The sequence below is a fragment of the Hevea brasiliensis genome, chromosome 15, assembly GCF_030052815.1.
Source record: "Hevea brasiliensis isolate MT/VB/25A 57/8 chromosome 15, ASM3005281v1, whole genome shotgun sequence".
Classification (NCBI taxonomy): Eukaryota; Viridiplantae; Streptophyta; class Magnoliopsida; order Malpighiales; family Euphorbiaceae; genus Hevea; species Hevea brasiliensis.
The window spans coordinates 45,838,190-45,852,073 of record NC_079507.1 but is presented as its reverse complement, the minus strand read 5'-3'; the positions used below and the strand labels follow the sequence as shown (position 1 = coordinate 45,852,073).

The window sequence follows — 13,884 nt, the reverse complement described above, 5'->3', positions numbered from 1 at the left end:
TTCCATTACAAAAATCAAATCCAAAAACACTAACTACCGTTTAGAAAAAGGCCAAAGAAATATATCCCATCAAAATTCAATTCAATTCAATTCAATTCATCAAGTGGGTCAACATTAAAATTCTTCATTTTGTATTCTTTATAGAAAAAATGAAGATAATAAATGTTTCAATTCCAAAATTCACAATTATTTTTTATGCATTCACATCTAGAAATAAATCAACACGTCTAATTTATTTTCATTTTCCCCTAATCCAATACAAAAGAGTAACACTGCAATTAAAATTAAAATATTAATCTTCCTTAAAAAAAATTAAAATATTAATAAGCCAACAAATCCTATAAAACAACATAACATTAAATTCCACCACTAATAATTAATATTTAAAAATCCATGGAAATATATCCCAATAAAATTAAATTCAACTGATTAGAGGGTTAATACCCAAATTCTTCATTTAACTCAATGATATTAAAATTATCTCTAAAAATATAAAATTATGAGTTTCAATTTTAATCAAAATTAAATAAAAATAATAATATTTTAATTTCAAAATTCGAAAATTTTCCGCCTAATGATAAATAGTAGCTCAAATTAAAAAAATGTAAAAAAAATGTTAAATATATTTTGTGATTTGAATTTTAATAAATCATTGTAATGTGATTAAGTTCATTAATAAAAATTTAAACATTCAAATATTGTTAATAAATGCTTCTGCCAATCATATCAATAACTAAGGCTTTTAAGCTATTGATAAGGCCGAGAGTTAAATATTTACAGCTCAAATAAAAGTAAAACTCAGGTTTAATCAATATATTATTAAATAAATATTAATTATTAGTTAAATTTTATTATATATTATTTATAAAATTATTTTAAAAATATTTTACTTTTCCAAAATTTACAATTATTTTTTACACATTTACATCTAGCATGATTGCTTAATTTACATTAGCTCAACATTCAATATATGGAAGCATTAATACAGAAACATCAAAACACACACATATGTACCAGAAATTTATGTTTGTGCCAAAAATAAAAATTAAAAAATATAATAAAATAAAATAAAATCTTTACAATATAAAGATTAAAATAAAAATATAAAATATTAACATATTAAAATCAAATAATATAAAAATTAGGAATAAAATTTACATAAAAGTGTAAAAGTTGAAAAAAATAAAAATATTAAAAGGACAAACAGTAATTTTTTAAAAAAACAATATACTAAAATTTATGGATATAAATCTAATTTTAAAAATCTGAGACGATATAATTCATCTGTTTCAACTGCTTCAAAATATTATTAGCATTTTTTTCCTTTAAAGGAGCTTCCTTAATGAGTGGCATTTTGACTATTTTTTAAATTTGATTCTGTATTTTAAATTTATAATAAATTATATTTAGATGAGAAAATTTTTTATTTATATTTATCATAAATTAGAAGAAAAACGGTAAGTGGAGAGGGGACGCTCTAGACCAATCACGATAAGAAAGGTGGATCTCAAAATCCAAGTTATGTTCCTCCTTTTAATCATAATTCTTGACCGAATGGCCACATTTCATCATAATTTACATTTCCAATAAATAATCCCGAAACTTAAAATATTTAAATTTTAATAAATATAATTATATATTTTGTAAATTTTAATTATAATTATAGTGTTAAATTAAATTATTTTTTTATTCTAAATAATAATAACTATTATGATAATTAAATAAAAACATTTATTTTCCCTATTAATTAATTAATTGCAAAGCTTATATTAATATTTACTAATCACTATTAGTAATGTGAGGTTAAACAAAGAAAATAATAATAATAATAATTTTCCGTTCTAGACTTAGAAAAAAATATTAATATAGAAAGTACTTGTTGTGCTTTAAATTTTAATCTTAAATTCTAATTCAAATAAGATAGAAATCCTATAAAGACAACATAACATTAAATTCCATCACAAATAATTACCATTTAAAAATGCTAAGAAATATAACCCAACAAAATTAAATTCAATTGAACAAGAGGGTCAATAAAAAAATATTATATTTCAATTTTAAAATCCAAAAATTTCCACCTAATAATAAATGAAAAGCATAAATTAAAAAAATATAAAAAATATTATGTGATTTAAGTAATTTTTAAATAGATTTTGTGATTTGAATTTTAAGAAATTATTATTTAATGTAATTAAGTTCATTAATAAAAATACTTTTTTTTGGACACTCATTAATACCAAAAATTTAAACATTCTAATATTGCTAATAAATGCTAATATGATGTTAACTTTATGGCAATCAGATAAATAACTAAGGTTCTACGTTACTAGTAAAGACAAAGATTTAAGCATTTACAGTTTAATTAAAATTGAATCAGAGTTTAATTAGTAAATTATTAAATAAATATTAATTATATATTTATAAAATTAATATTATTGAGAATAATTTCCAGAAATAATATTATTAAAAATATTAATTTCAAAATACTATTTACAAATTTCAAAAAAAAACAAGCATAATGACATAACCCCAACGTCATCGTCTCCGTCTTGCACACTCTTTGAATGCCCGGCATTTCTCTACTCCAAAAATCCAATTTACAGGTCCTTCCTCAACTAATTTCCACCTTCTGTCACGGCGACCCTCCGCTTTTTACCCAATTAAAGCCACCGGCCTCCGTCCATTTCACTCTCCACAGTCACACACCCAACTCATAAAAACCCCCTAACAGCCACTTCCCTCTTCTCAAAATCCTCCAACAATGAAGAGATTGAAGAACTACTACATGCACTTGCGCCACCACCAAGCCATGGAGCGCAAATGGATCTTTCCTCTAGCTATTGGGTCTATTGTGTCTCTCTTTCTTCTCTTTCTCACCACCCTTACCTTCCCTGATGGTACCCCATTATTCCCTTTGTATCGCTCCTTCTCTACTTTTAGTTCTAGATTCGTTGAGCCTAAGCTTCAGCCAATTCCTGTGTCCAATCTTCCTCCTCCTCCTCGATTTGCTTACCTAATCTCTGGCTCTGCTGGAGATGGGAACATGTTGAAGCGAACCTTGCAAGCCCTTTACCATCCTAATAACCGGTATGTTGTGCACTTGGACCGGGAATCTTCTTCTGAGGAGCGGTTGGATCTGAATAATTATGTCAGGAATCATCCGGTTTTCATCAAGTTTGGTAATGTGCAGATGATCACTAAAGCTAATCTTGTAACGTACAGAGGTCCCACCATGGTCGCTAATACTCTGCACGCGGCGGCGATATTGTTGAGAGAGGGTGGGGATTGGGATTGGTTCATCAATCTTAGTGCGTCTGATTATCCACTTGTTACACAGGACGGTGAGTGAAATGGGGTGGGTTCATTTTTTTACTTTATTCTATTTTTGATAAGATTTAGCAATGAATTTACTTTTGTTTTATGGGGTTCCTTGTTGTCTTTATAGATCTATTGCACACGTTTTCTTATCTGCCGAGGGATCTTAATTTCATTGATCATACGAGCAACATTGGTTGGAAAGAGTGAGTTGGGCTTGATTCTGTTAAAACTTGATTGCCTTGTGGTTCTTTATATTTTTGGGATTTTTAGGGTATTGCTATGTTTGTAGGTTTCAAAGAGCGAAGCCTATAATCGTAGATCCAGGGTTGTACATGACAAAGAAAGCTGATGTTTTCTGGGTTACACAGAGGAGGAGTGTACCGACAGCATTCAAACTTTTTACAGGTGCAAAATTGATATGTTATTATGTCACAGAGTTTCTTAGTTCATTGTAATATACAAATATATGCTTGTTGATACATTCTTTCCGATGATGAGCTGATTCCATTTTTTTAGTATATGATCATGTGCATAAAACTGCAGATGTCATCTGATGGTCAATGGCATGACATCATTTCTTCTAGAGTTAGAAATGCTTGTATTGCTAAGAAAACAAGTGATGGACGAAAATAGATACAAATTTTGTTTATGCTTATGTTCTTTCAGTTTTTGAGAACGTGACAAAATTGAACTTAGCAAAAGAGTAGAATGGAGTTCAGTTTCATAAAGGTTCTTGTTTTCCCAAGTTCATAAGCTTGAATAGGCCAAAGGGCTACAAAGATTCAGGATTTTCTTTTTTATTAACTGCTTTTTGTTTCAATGCTTGGGATTAATTTGATGTGATTGACCTCTGAACATCTCTGATTAAAATTATTCTCTATTATAGTAATGGGCGTATGTCAGTAGTTACCTAGAATTAAGGGTTTCTACTGACTAGATAGAGTTTAGAAGAATATAGACAGAAATGAAGAAGAGAGAGAGAGAGATAGGGATAAGAATTAGAATAAGAGAGAGAAGAAATTTAGAGAGAAAGAAGTCTAAGATTTTATTGATTTCAGAATGCCCCTCAATTACATGAATGACAGCTATTTATAGTATTACTTGATAACTGTCATTGACTAATTTCAACAGCTACAACAACTTCTCAACAAACTAACAGTTTTTTCCCTCCAAAACAACTACTCTTCTTTTCTATTTCTAAACTTTCTCCTCCTATACGTGACAATTTCCCTCCCTTTAGAACCTTCTTGACCCCAAGAAGGTTTGAATAATGGAAACTGAGCTTGCAAAAATGACTGGTCCTCCCAAGTTGCATCTTCTTCACTGAAATGCAGCCATTTAACTAAGCCCTGCAAAATTGGAATCCCATTTCTTTCAATAGTTCTAATATGCAACAGCTTCTCTGGATGCACTTCCCAAGTATGATATTCTTGTAAAACTGGAAGGTCCAAGATTGGAGTGATATTGTCCCCTACCTTCCTTTTCAACAAGGAAACATGAAAAACTGGATGAACAGTAGAGGAAGTAGGTAATTGCAGTTTATAAGCCACTGCACCCACTTTAGCGACTATCTGAAATGGCCCATAATACCTTGCTGATAACTTGAGTGACCTTCTAACTGCAATAGAAACTTGTCTATAGGGCTGCAACCTCAAATATACCCAATCTCCAACCTGAAACTCTTTTTCTGCTCTTTTCTTATCGGCTTGCTGTTTCATTCTATGCTGGGCCTTAGTTAAATTCTCTCGTATAATTTCTGTCATATGCTCTCTTTCCTGAAGTAAATTAGTAACAGCTTGGACAGGAGTGGAATCAGGAAGGGGAAAATGAATTTCAGGAGGGTGATAGCCATATAAAGCTGCAAAGGGACTCATCTTGAGGCTACTATGGTGAGTACTGTTATACCACCACTCAGCTAATGGTAACCATTTGTTCCAAGTAGCAGGCAAATGATGTGTCATACACCTCAAATAACATTCTAAACATTGATTTAACCTCTCAGTCTGCCCATCAGATTGAGGATGATAGGCAGTAGTGTAAAACAATGAAGTCCCAGACAACTTGAATAACTCTTTCCAAAAGAGACTTGTGAAAACTTTGTCCCTATCGGATACAATGGAAAGAGGCAGTCCATGAAGCTTGTAAATGTGATTGAGAAACACTTTAGCAATAGAAGCAGCAGTGTATGGATGAGAGACAGCCAAGAAATGCCCATACTTAGTCATTCTACACACAATTACCAAAATAACATCCTTGCCTTCAGACCTAGGCAATTGCTCAATAAAATCCATTGAAATATGTTGCCAGGCTTGTGTGGGGACTGGTAGAGGTTGCAATAAACCACCAGGTAGGCTATGGTCACTTTTACACCTGGCACACACATCACACTTCTTAACCCATTGGATCACATCCTGCATAAGACCTGGCCAGAAAAAATGTCTTTTCAGCCTCAAGTAAGTAGGGTGAATACCAGAATGTCCTCCCATAGGAGAGTCATGATAGATGGCCAGCAATTTCTGTCTAAGCGATGTAGCAGGGCCCACAAACAGCCTGCCTTTAAAGTACAATATCCCTTTTTTGCATTCATAACCAGGATGAGAGCTATTATCAATAGCTAATTGAGCCAATAATTGCCCAATTTGACTGTCCCCTTCATAACTGGCTATCAATTCATTTATCCAAGCAGGCTGGATGACTGTAATGACAGTACAAGTAGATTCCTGCTCTGCTTCCCTCAATGGTATCCTAGAAAGAGCATCAGCCACTTTATTCTCTACCTCTCTTTTATACAAGATCTTGTAATCCAACCCTAATAATTTGGAAATGCCTTTTTGCTGCAAGTTAGTATGTAGCCTCTGTTCCAAGAGGAATTTTATAGACTCATGATCTGTTTTGATATAAAATTGCCCTTGCTCCAAATAGTGTCTCCACTTAGTAACAGCAAATGTAATAGCCAATAATTCCTTCTCATAGACAGATAACCCCTTATTTCTTGGTCCCAATGCCTTTGAAATGAAAGCAATTGGATGTCCTTGCTGTTGCAGTACTGCCCCCATACCAACACTGCTAGCATCTGTTTCTACAATGAATGGCTTTGTAAAATCAGGAAGTGCAAGGACTGGAGCTTGAGACATTGCAATTTTAAGGTGATCAAAAGCCCCTTGAGCTGCTGAATTCCACTGGAATGAATCTTTTTTTAACAATTCAGTCAGTGGTTTGCTAATAGAGCCATAGTGATGAATAAATTTCCTATAATAACCAGTGAGGCCAAGAAAACTTCTCAATTCTTTAACATTCTGTGGCACAGGCCAAGTCATCATAGCTTTGATTTTATTAGGATCAGTGGCCAGTCCATTTCCAGATATGACATGCTCCAAATACTCAACTTGTTTTTGAGCAAAAGCACACTTAGACATCTTCGCATACAACCTTTGCTGCCTTAGGACTTGAAATACTGCCTCCAAATGCTTGACATGAGTAGAAATGTCTAGGCTATAGACAAGTATATCATCAAAGAAAACCAAAACAAATTTCCTTAGAAAAGGATGAAAAATATGATTCATGAGAGCTTGGAAGGTTGCTGGTGCATTTGTAAGACCAAATGGCATAACATTGAACTCAAAATGGCCATGATGTGTCCTAAAGGCAGTCTTGGGAATATCAGCAGGCTCCATTCTGATTTGATGGTAATCAGCTTTCAAATCTATTTTAGAAAACACAGCAGCCCCATGTAACTCATCAAGTAAGTCATCAATCATAGGTATTGGAAATTTATCCTTGATTGTGAGATCATTTAACTTCCTATAATCAACACAAAACCTCCAAGTACCATCCTTTTTCTTAACCAACAACACAGGTGAAGAATATGAACTAGTACTAGGCTGAATAACATCATTAGCCAACATTTCAGATACCAACTTCTCTATTTCTGCCTTTTGGAAATGTGGATACCTATAAGGTCTCACACTAATAGGTTGTGTACTTGGCTGCAATGGTATAGAGTGATTATGGTTTCTAAAAGGAGGCAATGTCTTAGGCTCCTCAAACAGATCTTTATAGTCATCAAGTAATCTTTGAATTTTATTATAATCTGTAGAAAAATTACCTGAAATTGCAGCTGTCACAGAAAAGAGCTCAGGTAACTCAGAATGCTCTGCTGGTTGTGGTTGCATTAGTGGCACTTCAATATAAAATTGAGGGCTTTGGAAATCCTTCCCCTTCCTCTGCCACATCTTATTAATGTCTTCACATTGCAACATCTTACAAGTAACATCTTTATCATTGATCCCATACAATGTGATCTCCTTCCCATTCTTCTTGAAAGTGACTCTAGAGTTTACAAAGTCAAATAAAATTGGACTAATAGTCCTTATCCAATCTACTCCCAATATAATATCAAAACTCCCCAGCTCCAACAATTTGAGATCAAACACAAATCTATACTTTCCCACCTTCCAAGGAAATTCAAAACAAGTGCAATTTGAAATTAATTTTCTGCCATCAGCTACAGAAATAGGTACTGCAGAAGTTTGGACTATAGGTAGCTTTAATTCCCTAGCCACTCTAGCATCAATAAAGCTATGGCTGCTACCACTGTCAATTAAAATTAGCAGCTCTCTATTCAAATACTGACCTTTCACCTTAATAATTTCAGTCCCCAACTTCCCTTCAATGGCATTAAGGGAAAGTGTCATCTCCTCCTCCATACTTCCCAACACATCTTCCCATTGCTGAACTTCAATGTTGCCTTCCCTTTCAATCTCCTCATTTCCTTGCTCAATCCATTCCTCCCTGCTTGGATCACTCCCTCATAAAGCCATAACAGTCTTTTGCTTGCACACATGCCCTGGAAAGTATTTTTCTCCACATCTATAGCAAGGTTTGGGCTGTCTCACATTTGTTTGGTTGTTAGGTTTTGTGGATATAGGTGTTTTAGAGGCTTGAGAATTGGCTGCATTGCTGGAAGTGACAGACTGAGATTGTCTTGGATTAAAGACTGTGAAATTAGGTTTAGCTTTATTGTTTGGGGGTTTTGTCAATTGAGGATAATTCTGATGTAATTGAGAGGTTCTAAAGGAAGGGTTATAAGTTGAAGTTTGAGATCTGAAATTACCAGCGTAGGATCTTGAGGGATAAGTGGACTTCTTGTTGCTTTCTATTAACTGTTCTTGAAATTTTGCAATCTCAAATGCATGAGAAAGGGATGCAGGCCTAACAATCCTTACCATAGGACGGATTTCATCCCTTAATCCTCCTATGAAGGCTGACAGAAAATATCCCTCTTCAAGATATGGCATAACCCTCTTCATCTTTATTCTCATCTTCTCAAATTTTTCCTGATATTCCATTACATTCCCAATCTGCCTTGTCTTCATAAATTCCTTCACAACATCTTCCATTCCCTCTTCCCCAAATCTAGCACATAATGCCCTCTCAAATTCATCCCACAGCATTTCACTTTTCTCTTTCCTCCAATTCTGAAACCAAGAATCTCCCTTATCAATCAAGAAGAGACTAGCAATTCCCACACATTGCTCCTTAGGAACCTTGTAAATCTCAAAATACTTTTCACACTTTCTAAGCCAAACCCTAGGCTCATTACTATCACAGGTTACCAACTCAATCTTGGGCAAAATTCTTGTGTTATCATCAGTGTTTACTGCAAAGGATGTACTGAATTGATCCTTAGTGGTTTTCTTGGGAGGATTGGGCAGGATCCCCTTACTTCCCTGTCCTTCATGTTCACTATTCACTTCAACTTCCTTATTCCTTTCATTAAAGAACCTACACATCATTTTTTTCATCTCATCCATTATTTTTTTCCCCATATCATCTAATTTCTGCTCCATTTTTTCCATTTTCAGATCCAGCTTGCTCTCGGCAGTTTCTTGCCAATTGCGCACCTTGTCCTCCAGCTCTTCCATTCTGACAATTTCTTGATTCAGCACTTGACTTCTAGGCATCTCGTGATACCCTTGGTACTGATATGGATCAAAGCCCTCCACAGGAACCTTGCTCTGATACCAATTTGTCAGTAGTTACCTAGAATTAAGGGTTTCTACTGACTAGCTAGAGTTTAGAAGAATATAGACAGAAAGGAAGAAGAGAGAGAGAGAGAGATAGGGATAAGAATTAGAATAAGAGAGAGAAGAAATTTAGAGAGAAAGAAGTCTAAGATTTTATTGATTTCAGAATGCCCCTCAATTACATGAATGACAGCTATTTATAGTATTACTTGATAACTGTCATTGACTAATTTCAACAGCTACAACAACTTCTCAACAAACTAACAGTTTTTTCCCTCCAAAACAACTACTCTTCTTTTCTATTTCTAAACTTTCTCCTCCTATACGTGACAGCGTATTTGTTGATATGTTCTCCTATAGGGCCATATGATGTTTTGTGAAAACTTATTTGAATGCTTCAATCTTCCCTGATGTTCCTACACTTGTTTACTGGATTTCTGCTGGTTAGTGATGTGTGCTGTCTTAGTAGTTGAGATGTTTCATAATGGTAAAGTGAAGCTAATTGTAATTTAGAATAAGAAGATATTTGAGAGCTTCTTGAACTACTTTCCTAAGTAAACTAGCTCATATAACGTGCTGAATGGCATGGTATGGTTCAGTCTGGGGGGGTGGAAATGAAACTGAGACAGAGACAAATGGTTTCTGACTTCTGATGGGTAATGTTTGGAAATCATTTTTGATATATTAGATAGATTCTTGGGAAGGTGCTAGAAACTAAATTCTTATGGTTTTTTTTTTTTTTTTTCACTATGCATGGAAATTTAATTAAAACATAGCTATATGATTTTTCTTTTTCCCCCTATGGTTGACTATCTAATTAAAACATAGCTGTGTTATGTGACGATACCAGCTTTGATGTTTGGCAGTACATGCAAAGTGAAAGTTGTCAATAGCTAATTTTGACATGCCATTGCTTATTGTTGCATCAATGATATCATGAATAAGTAACCTGCTTCTATCACATTATGGTAAAACTAAGTTGACCAGGGGTTATGTCATAGAACTCCCTTGTCATCAATGTCAAGAGGAATTGAACATGTGTTCTATGCATTTCATAGACACTCTGCAAGTTTCTTGTGCCTCTTCTTCTTATCATCTCTTTGTGCGTGTATGTGCACAAATCTGTCTGTCTCCATTTAAAGATGCAGATATATTTTTATAGCAATAGTTTCTAACTAGCTGTTGAATATGTCCTAATCATGATAGAGGCAGAGAGATTAGGAAGAATTTGTTTCGGAAAGAGGTTGACCATTCAAGTGTGACTACATATCCTGATGAAATATTTTAATTCTTGATCACATGTGTGTGTGTGTGTGTGTGTGTTTGGTTAAAAGGAGGGGAAATTAGAATATAGGAATGTAGTTATGGATTCTGGTAATTTTCTTTAATATCTGTTGATCAATTTTTTTTTTTATTAGGGTTAAAAGAAGGTAAGGAAAATTGTTTCCTGTAGTTTAGCCACTTAAGTGAATAAAGTATTTGTCCAAGCCACAGTTGGGCTTGGTTGGACCATGTTTAAGGAGCTATGTTATCCTGATATTGTTAGCTAAGTTTCTTCACTGTTCATATGTTGTTGATACAGCTGTGTATGAAAATCAATGTGTTGGCTGTAACTTGAGATGCAATGGGGCTGTACAGAGGAACTGCTTTTGAGATTGTATTCAACTGAAAATTAAGGCTGCATGCATTCTTTATAAGTCTCGCATATGTTGCATAGTGAGAATAGAGAACCGATTGTCCTAGCGTTAGAAGTTGCAAACAATTCTCAGTTGAGATTGCATGGCATAGAAAATAAGAACACAGTTGCAATTGTAGTGCATCATTGAAAAGTAACACTTTAGTGACCAAGCAGTTATGCAGTACTTTATCTTTTTTACTACAACTTATAGTGGACAAATGCAAGATTGCAAAATTCTTTTCCTTTTGATTCAGAATTTTAAATATCTTTATAATCGACCTCTTTGTATGTGGCAAAGGAAAACAAGAAAATTGTGGCATCAAATGCTTGTATTCTTCAATTAGTTTTCTGGAAAAAATCTACGAATATCGGAATTTGGGAAAAATTATTAAATCATCACCCACCTTGGTGTGCTTTTCCTTTTTCCTCAAATCCACTGGATTTAATGATACAGTCAACAGTTGCACAATTATGCCATTCTCTTCATCATTTGGTTTATATATGATGGTGAAAATAACATTTTGACATTCAAGTTTAGCATAATCATTGAATTGTTGGAAATTGAATGAGTATATGTATGTTTGTGTATGCTTCTATGCTTTTTCATCTGGTGAAATTGTGTATTAATAACTTGGAAATGATTCTTAAATTTCTGATATGGGAGTGATACTTATGACTAACCCCTACAGCCTATAGAAGTTGTATCTATTGTGCTTTCTTGTTGTAAGATGGAAAGAATCTGTCGATATATGCATGATAAGGGTTGAGGGCTATGGCTATGACCTATTAAGCTTTGCTTGCCAGTGGGAAGAAACAACAGCTTTACTTTAAGATGTGGCCAACTTTTCCTTTGAGAAAATCTTTAAGTTTCTTTATCCTTAGTTTTGTACCGCATAACATTCAACAGTTATGTTTTTATGCATGACAACCTTACTCAAATCTTGTGCCGGAGTGTGTAAATAATTTTCTTTTAAGTACTGTTAAGAAATGGTATCGAGAATTCTTGTGATTTGACACCTGAACAGTTCATGAAAGGGTTAAATTTGCAAAAGATTATTTGTAGCGATTAGAAGTCGGCTTGATTGATGGGTTATGATGACAAAATTTCTGCCCTTTTTTATAGGTTCGGCCTGGATGGCACTTTCTCGGCCTTTCGTTGATTACACCATATGGGGATGGGACAATTTACCTCGAGTAGTACTCATGTATTATGCAAACTTTATATCTTCCCCAGAAGGTTATTTCCACACTGTCATTTGCAATGCACAGGAGTTTCGTAACACCACTGTGAATAGTGACCTTCATTTCATATCATGGGACAATCCTCCTAAGCAGCATCCACACCACCTAAACCTTGCTGACATGCAAAAGATGGTTGACAGTAATGCGCCTTTTGCAAGGAAGTTTCGCCGAGATGATCCAGTGCTTGACAAAATTGATTCTGAGCTCTTATCTCGGGGTCCAGACATGTTTACTCCTGGTGGTTGGTGTATAGGAAGTCGGGAAAATGGAACTGACCCATGTTCTACTGTAGGTAATACAACAGTTCTTAGACCTGGCCCTGGAGCAAAAAGGCTGGAGAATTTGATAAGCACTCTGTTATCCAAAGAAAAGTTCCGGACAAGGCAGTGCAAGTAGCATTACACATTGAAGAACGTATTTTACATATCATTGGAGTAGTTTATATTGGAATGGAGATTCAATGATCACCTAATCTGCACACGTTCTGGTAGGAGAAAAACGAGTGCTGCTATACACGATTCTCTGGCAAAATGTTGTGGCACGGCAAGATGAATTGTGTGAAAGGATATCAATTACATAGCTGGCGTTACTTTTCTAATGTAAAATCTTGTGTAGAGGGCTGAACTCATCCTTATGACTAGGTGGCCAAAAAATATTTTAATCCTTTTCTTTACAGTTTCCATGACCAAACCATTCATCATTTAGCCCCGAATCATGTGGGGAGCTAATGGTGAGGTGGATGAACTCTGGCAAGATTAATGTTAGAAAAAGAAGAAGAGGGGGAAGTTCATGAAATTTTATTGTATGATGGCCACTTCTAGCAGAATATACTTATTATCCTGGAAAGTCTTGGTTTAGAAAGGACTAGTTTTGTTTATATGCTACTTTGACAAGTTCTTGTCATGGTTGAACTTGAATGTTCTTAGGTTCAAATACGACAATCTGAAAAAGATTTTGATGTCATTGTGTTAAATGTCATTCATCATAATCTTGGAATTGTTATTAAGATGGCCTCTTGTGAAGTTAGTATTCAACATGGAACAATGTGGTCCAAGTTTAATTAGTGGTCCTTTTGATAAACTTATTCTATAATCTACAGAACAACAAATACATAGTAACAGGTTGAGGTCTACAAAGAATGCTTCAGATGAGAACAGACAAATGTATAGGTTGGAGTTGAATTCTCATTAGTTATACAATATTAGGCTTTAAAAATATTTTCTTAAAAAATATTTTATATTTTCTAATATTTAAAACTCAAAGGAAAAATTAAATCATTTTTAAGAAAAATGACTTTTTCTTGTTAGAAGAAGAAATCATTTTACTTTGTTAATTTTATTAAAATATGAAAATATTTATATATTTTTTTTATATAAATACATACCATTAATTTAATATTACAATTAAATAATGAAATATATTTCGGTGAAAAATATTTTCTTAGAAAATAATTTTCATGAAAAATATTTTTCATGCACAATTTATTTTCTATGAAATAAAAAGAGTCTTAACACAAATAATTTTTTTTTTAATTTATTCATAAATCCATAATTAACATGCTTGAAATTAAAAAAAAAATTATAAAATCAGTTATATGTAGTTAAATTCAATTGTGCTCTT

The 13,884-nt window shown here is 33.7% G+C and overlaps 1 protein-coding gene across 1 annotated transcript; it reads left to right on the top strand.

Moving 5' to 3' along the window:
- Nucleotides 1–2,549: 2,549 nt before the first annotated feature.
- Nucleotides 2,550–13,227, top strand: LOC110663591 (beta-glucuronosyltransferase GlcAT14B). The gene is made up of 4 exons (XM_021822955.2): nt 2,550–3,341; nt 3,446–3,521; nt 3,608–3,723; nt 12,146–13,227. The coding sequence occupies exons 1-4, from the start codon at nt 2,762–2,764 to the stop codon at nt 12,658–12,660; spliced, it is 1,287 nt and encodes a 428-aa protein (XP_021678647.1). The 5' UTR covers nt 2,550–2,761; the 3' UTR covers nt 12,661–13,227.
- Nucleotides 13,228–13,884: the final 657 nt, after the last annotated feature.

Coding starts and splice junctions, on each gene's coding strand:
- LOC110663591 (XM_021822955.2), top strand. CDS start 2,762: ATGAAGAGATTGAAGAACTACTACATGCACTTGCGCCACCACCAAGCC. Junction 3,342..3,445: donor TCCACTTGTTACACAGGACG/GTGAGTGAAATG, acceptor TTGTCTTTATAG/ATCTATTGCACACGTTTTCT. Junction 3,724..12,145: donor AGCATTCAAACTTTTTACAG/GTGCAAAATTGA, acceptor CCTTTTTTATAG/GTTCGGCCTGGATGGCACTT.